The sequence below is a fragment of the Pinus tabuliformis genome, chromosome 7, assembly GCF_031772625.1.
Source record: "Pinus tabuliformis cultivar Carrire ecotype Pingquan chromosome 7, CPIR1, whole genome shotgun sequence".
Classification (NCBI taxonomy): Eukaryota; Viridiplantae; Streptophyta; class Pinopsida; order Pinales; family Pinaceae; genus Pinus; species Pinus tabuliformis.
The window spans coordinates 1,250,488,169-1,250,495,048 of record NC_142293.1 but is presented as its reverse complement, the minus strand read 5'-3'; the positions used below and the strand labels follow the sequence as shown (position 1 = coordinate 1,250,495,048).

At 42.3% G+C, this 6,880-nt stretch overlaps 1 protein-coding gene across 1 annotated transcript; it reads left to right on the top strand.

The window, feature by feature from the left end:
* The first annotated feature begins 5,132 nt into the window (after nucleotides 1-5,132).
* Nucleotides 5,133-5,966, top strand: LOC149251906 (uncharacterized). The gene has a single exon (XM_089454023.1). The coding sequence runs from the start codon at nucleotides 5,133-5,135 to the stop codon at nucleotides 5,964-5,966; it is 834 nt and encodes a 277-aa protein (XP_089310149.1).
* Nucleotides 5,967-6,880: the final 914 nt, after the last annotated feature.

The following is a 6,880-nucleotide window of genomic DNA, read 5'->3' as shown; positions in this document are numbered from 1 at the left end:
CTCTCCTGGACTTAGCTATCAATAGCTTTCCCTTCACCTTTGCAAACTCAAACAATAATCAGCTTACAAACAGTCAACTAGAAAAATACTTGCTACTATTTGAACACCTTTCAAGTCAAACAAGCATATACTGGTACCACTTGCATCATGATACCACCTGCTCTAGTATAACTTTGCTCTGATATAACCAGCTTCGATACCACCTGATCTGAAAATGGGGCACTAAAGGCCTCTTGTCAGCTTACAAGAACCTCTCCCCCTCCAAATCTTATATATTCCCAAGATCTAGCTTATGATTGATAATTTGCAGAACTAAAAGTGCTTGAAAGAGTTGTATGCTTGTGTTTGTCTTTAAACTATTAAGTGCTTCAAGTTGATTTGCTTAAATTGAAACAACAAATAATGCAAATAATAACCAACACACATAACAACAATATAATTAGGAGTTCACCCAAACCTCTTGGGCTACATCTTCATGAGCTCTAGTCAACTCAACTAGGCTCTTTGGGATTATGGTCTAAATCCTTTTACAAGTCTTTGACTCAACTCCACAGGTTTACAACTAAACCCATGGGCTTAGAATGCCATCTTTATCCCTTACTATTTGACTCTCTAGCTCTCAGCTCCCAGCTCTTGGCTCTTGGCTCTGGCTCTCGGCTCTAGCTCTTGGCTCTTGGCTCCCCACTCTTGGCTCTTGGCTCTGGCTCTCGGCTCTTAGCTCTCGGCTCTGGCTCTCAGCTCTCGACTCTAGATCTCAGCTTTTGGCTCTCGGCTCTGGCTCTTGGCTCTGGCTCTCAGCTTTGGATCTCGGCTCTTGGCTCTCTGCAACTATCGTCCCTCTGATTCTCCACAGTTATCTTGCTCCTTGGCTCTGTGAAGCTATCTTGAGCTCTAGTTATCTGGCTTTGCCTCCAACCTCTGGTGGCTCCACCTCTGCTCGGTCATCTGGCTCTGAAGCTCTCAGCTTTTTGGCTCTTGAATCTCTGGCTCAATTCACAGGCTCTCTATCCCTTCCTCATCCCGAGGACACATCCTTTGCAATCACCCCATCCTTTGGTGGCTTCTACTTCTACTCGACTCTCTGGCTCTAAAGGTCTTAGGATTTTTGGCTCCACTTTCGGTCCAGCACTCTGGCTGCTACATTTTTGTCAGCCTCTTACTCTTCGCACTGTCGGCTCTTGACCTTGGAGTTCTCTATTAAACTCTATGGATTATCAAAATCCCTTGGTGCTTGCTTTCATGTGGCTCTTTGGCTTTTATGAGGCATCCTCCCGGCTCTGCGGCTCCCTGTCTATTTCTCTATGTGCAACCATGAGGAATCATTCTTGGCAGCTCTGTGTCTCTTCGACTGGCCCTCTATCTTCCTCTCTGTGTAATCATCCCTTTGCATCTGCGTCTGGCCCTCTGGCTTCTGGTTCTATGGCTTTGCATATTACATAATGCATTCCTGTTACAAAATTCCCACTTATAGCATGGCATAAGTGCGATGGACTGTTTCTAATGGAAATGACACATTCGGTTATTCTTCTACCTACATTCCGAAAATAGTAGCATAATAGAAACACATAGGAAAACTCATGAAAAACACATCATGAGCCTTTAGGCAGAACTCAAATAAAGTTCAATCACCCCTATAATCCTCTTGGGTCCATCCTTTGATCGCTTATCACAATCTCAACAGCGAGGAGCCCCTTTGTATTGCTATGATCCCAATTGCTGATCGCCAATTTCTGATCATGCTATCACAATTGCATGTTGGTGCTGTCGCATATCGTAATATTTCATTGTCACATGTCAATGGCCCCTTTACATGGTTGCGATCCCATTCACCGATCGCCAATATCAACGCATTGCATATCGCAAGTCGCAACAACCCAGGGGTCTGCTTCATCGCAATCACAAATCGGCTCATCCGGGTTCCGAAATCATATAGCAGTCTACCTTCGATGCGATATGTCGGAGATCGCAAATCGGGGAGTCTTCAGCCTTCGATTTAAGTCCTCCCTTTGGAACCTTTCTGATGCAATATTTATATAAAACTCCAACTTTGACCCTTTTCTTTATCTGACTCGGATTTACAAAGGATTTGTGCCATTTAGCACCTTTTACCTCTTATATGAAGTCTTTTAGACTTAGAGGTTTATCCATGATCCATTTTGGATCAGTATCTTTTAGATTTGGTCAAGGGAACTACAATTATGTTCTATTCTAGGGTTAATGGATTGGGTTTTATAAATTCTTTGACATGTATATAATATATTGTAACATTGAAAGGAACATACTGAAAGATCACTCTAGTTTTCTTCGTTTTGGGTTCCAAGAGAAAATCTATGTATATATTTTTTATGTTCTCACCATTGTATATATTTTCTATTTTGAAGAATTCATTTGTAGGTAATTTCTGCATAGGGTAAAAACTATATGGTAAAAACTGACAATTTTAACTTTATGTATAATAAGCCTTATTCCTATCTTACAACTCTTACATGATATCCATTGAATAATACTAAACGTCATGTAAGGGAACCTGTGACATATCCGACCACACATATAGTAACATGATTTTTCCTAGAAGTGGATGATGGATCAAAAGTGGTAAACAACAATAATTTAACCAAAGGACCATTTTCCTAGAAAGCTTGGATTTTTTATTAAATATGTAACACTAAATGTGCTACCCCTAGTTGTAGGCACAAGTAACTTATGCTTAGTAATACTTAGCACACCACATAGCTCACCAATATGTTATGCTGAGTCTTGATGTAGTACCTTCGATTCTTCCAAGTTATATTGCAATGCACTAATTTCCTAGAATAGGGAAGTAATTGTTGTTGCTATTGTTTTACGAGAAACGGAGTCGATATCCCTAGTTTATGTCTGTGTGGAACATGTGTAGTGTGAAACTAATTATCTTTGAGTTTGAGATGGAGGGACCATATCTACAAGCTTTGAACTAGATGATGCTTGGCTGCTTTCATGCCCCTTTGAATTAGACTTAGGTGGTGGTAAGGTTAATGAATTTCTTAACCACTTCCCCTTCTGTTACATAACTTTCTCTACCTCTTCCCTACTCATGCCTACACTTGATCACTTTCTTCCTCTTCATCTGCAATTTAAATTATTTAAATATTTCCTTGCCTTCCTTATGCTTCGGCCATAATGTATATGCCCACTACATGACAAGATTCTTGATGTTGTCCTCTATGATAGAAAATGGTAGGATATATGGAGTTGCTTGAATATATGCATGGAGAATTATAAATTAATTATGTAAGTCAATTTCGAGAGGGCGCTGCGCGAGGATGAACGCTAGGGTTCGAGCTACAGGACAAGAGTAACGAGGTCACGGGCTGGCTCAGACTGTCGGCTGAGCTCTCAGACCTGCTAGGACAGGATCTCGCAGGTTGCCGGCACGGGTCGGGTTAGGAAATAGAAAAGTCAGTAAGGAAAAACAGAGAGTTTCCACCCTGAACGCAATGGGAGAGCCAAGGGGGGGGGGAGAGATCCCCTCCTTCAAAAATGTGGTTATGGGCGAAACCAGTACGGATGGAGAGCACCATACGGAAAGGGTAAACCAAATCTCAGTCATGGGTAATTTATGGCAAAAACGAATGAGAGGAAAATGCCTACCGAGGGCTGAGAAACAGCCTAGGTATGTCGTTCCCCATAACAAGCTGGAAGAATATAATTGCTATATGAAGGACCATGCTTTAATCTGCCGATTTGTTGGATACTGGCCGTCTGAGCGAGAACTCTACAGATGGATCGATCACCGCTGGCGACCTAAGGGGCAGATAGATCTCAAGCTTGGTGCACAAGGGTTCTTCACAGCAATATTTTCGAATTTGGAAGATAAGAACAGAATCTTTGAAGAGGGTCCCTATTTCCTGAATAATGCAGGATTATTCATGAAGTTTTGGGAGGAGAGATATAACCCTGAAAAGGAGAAAATGCTTGATGCACCAGTCTGGGTCAGGTTATTTGGTCTTCCTGATGAGTTTTGGGAGCCGGGGATCTTGGAAGGTATCGTGCAACTCGATCGGAAGCTTTGTCAAAACTGCAGAGGCCACGAAAAGAGGTAAGTATAATGCCTATGCGAGAATCTGCGTTTACATAAATTTGGCTATCCCCTTCCAGAAACTGTTGAGGTGGAATACCAAGACGAAGTTTGGAAACAGCCAATTGATTATGAACATATCCCCCTTCCGATGCCGAATATGTCACGAGTATGGTCATCTGTATCGGCAATGCCCCCTTAACAGAGAGGCAGAGAGCAAAAAAAGTCAGGCGAACCAACCGAATACCACTGGGAGGACGGAGGATCCAGAAAGAGGGTTTCAACAGGTGGTCAGGAAGCGGAGGACCAAATAGAGAAGGACCAAAGACTCAATCCCAAAAGCAAACCAACCAAGCAAGAACCCAGAACAAATATCAAGTACTACAGAGCGAAGGTGAAGAGTATGAAGTAAACTTGGAAGATGATGAGGAAACAAACAATAGCCCAATGGGAAGTACAGGAGAGGAAAAAGGGAAAGGAATATCTGTTAGCAAAGTCAACAAAGGGGGAAACAGAGGAAGAGGCAACTGAAACAGATCTAGTGGCTCATATGGAAGTGGAAGACCAGCCCGAAACGGAAGCAGAGGAAGAAATAATCATGCGAAGACTGATCCAGGAATGGAAGAACCTAGACAGTAGATTTATACCTGAAGACCAAAGGCAGCTATACAAGGAGGTATTCCAGAAATACAAAGAGAAAAAAGGAGAAACCCCGGATACATCAGTAATGTTGGAAAAGGGGCAAGGGACGGAAGGCAAAGGAACAGATACCTTGGGTAAAACAGCAGAAAGAGAGGTCAGAGACCTATGAATGAAACGATCCAGGCGGTGGGAGAGATCTTGATAAACTCAGGTAAGGTAATACCTCTGTCGGAGGTATTCTTCCCTCCTATAAAAAGTTTTAAATGATAGTGGTCAGCTGGAATATTAGGGGTCTGAATAGTAAAGGCAAAAAAGGTATATGAAGGATAAGCTGCAAAAAGAAAAACCTAGTATTCTGATTTTACAGGAAACAAAGATTTTGATTCACCAACTAGAGGAAATAATACAAAGAAGCAGACTACCCTACCAGGTGATGGGGCAAGATGCAACAGGCTTTGCAGGAGGACTCGCAATCCTATGGAACCCAAATGACATTGTTATAGACAACTGGGTGAGTATGCGTGGAATCCTTTCGGGGCTGGGAAGGGTTGTAGGAACTAAACACCAGGTAGTTATCTCAGGAGTTTATGGCCCCTCGTCTCCTGGGCATAAGGATCAGTTTATTAAGGACGTTAAGGCAATTCGCAATCTGTACCCTGAAGCTGCTTGGATTATTGGTGGCGATTTCAATATGATCAGATCCTTAGAAGAGAAAAAAGGAGGGATTAGGAGACCAGACCACCTTATGGACAGATTCAATGAGATGATAGAAGAACTCCGGTTAGTGGATATTCAAACCATTAACGGAGTATATACTTGGAACAACAGACGGGGTGGCAAAAATCAAATTGCCACCAGGCTAGATAGATTCCTAGTGTCCGAAGCCATAATGAATAAAGATGTCTTTGTGGAAGCCAAGATCATTCCAGCTCTGGGATCGGATCACTGGCCGATTCGCTTAGAGATCGACATCAAAAAAATTCAGGGCAAGAGGCCATTTCGATTTGAAGCTTTCTGGCTAAGGGACCCTGAGTTTATCAAGAGAGTGGAGAAATGGTGGACACAAAGTAATATTCAGGGCAGATGCAGAATGCAAACATTTCAGTTAAAACTGAGAGAGCTGAAAGGCAAAATCAAGAAATGGAACAAGGAGGAATTTGGAAACATTCTGGAGGACAAACAAAAACTGGAAGGGGAAATGACTGATCTCCAACAGAAAATAATTTTGGAGGGAAGAACTGAAGAAAGCATCCTCAAAGAAGGATAATCCTTGGCCAACTGGAGGAGAGGAGGAAGCAAGAGGAGATCCTATGGCGCCAAAAATCTAGGATAAAATGGCTGAGGGAAGGAGAACGCAATACTAAATTCTTTCATCAAGCCATGGTTAAACACAGGCAGGGAAACAGAATACTATCACTCAAGGACAGGAATGGAGACAGAGTAGTTGAACAGAATGAAATTGAACAAGTGTTGATAGCCCATCACAAAGAAATTTTAACTGAACCCCCCGGTGATAGAACGAGGGCCATACAAGAGATATGCTCTGCAATCCCTAGATTGGTCACAGAGGACCAAAATAAAGCTCTTATGAGAGCAGTGACCCTAGAGGAACTGGAAGACGTAGTGAAGGCTATGAAGAAAGGGACAGCCCCTGGACCGGATGGCTTCACGGTGGATTTTTACCAGGCTGGATGGCACTTCCTGGGACAGGAAATTTTGGAGCTTGTTGAAGAATCAAGAATAAATCAAAAGGTATGGCCAGCTCTTAACTCTACCTTTTATGCTCTCATTCCTAAGGGAAACAACCTAGAGGAGGCTAATGGCTTCAGACCAATAGCTTTATGCAATGTCATATACAAAATCATCACGTCCGTGATTGCTAAACGCTTAAAACCCCTCTTAGACAACCTCATTTCGGCCGAAACAAACGGGTTTTGTAGAAGGTAGGCAGATCCTTGATGGCCTGGTGGTAACTCAAGAGGTGATTCACTCCTTGAAACTCAAAAAACAAAAAGGTATGATGATAAAACTTGATTTATCCAAAGCTTATGATAAACTAAATTGGAATTACCTAGCTACAGTCCTGGAACGATTTGGTTTTCATCAAAGATGGATTGCATGGATTAATAATCTAATATCCACTCCTCATTTTTCTATCCTGGTAATGGAAGTCCCTCAAAA

Bases quoted from the DNA above. Each gene is read 5' to 3' on its own strand.
- LOC149251906 (XM_089454023.1), top strand. From the start codon at position 5,133: ATGGGGCAAGATGCAACAGGCTTTGCAGGAGGACTCGCAATCCTATGG.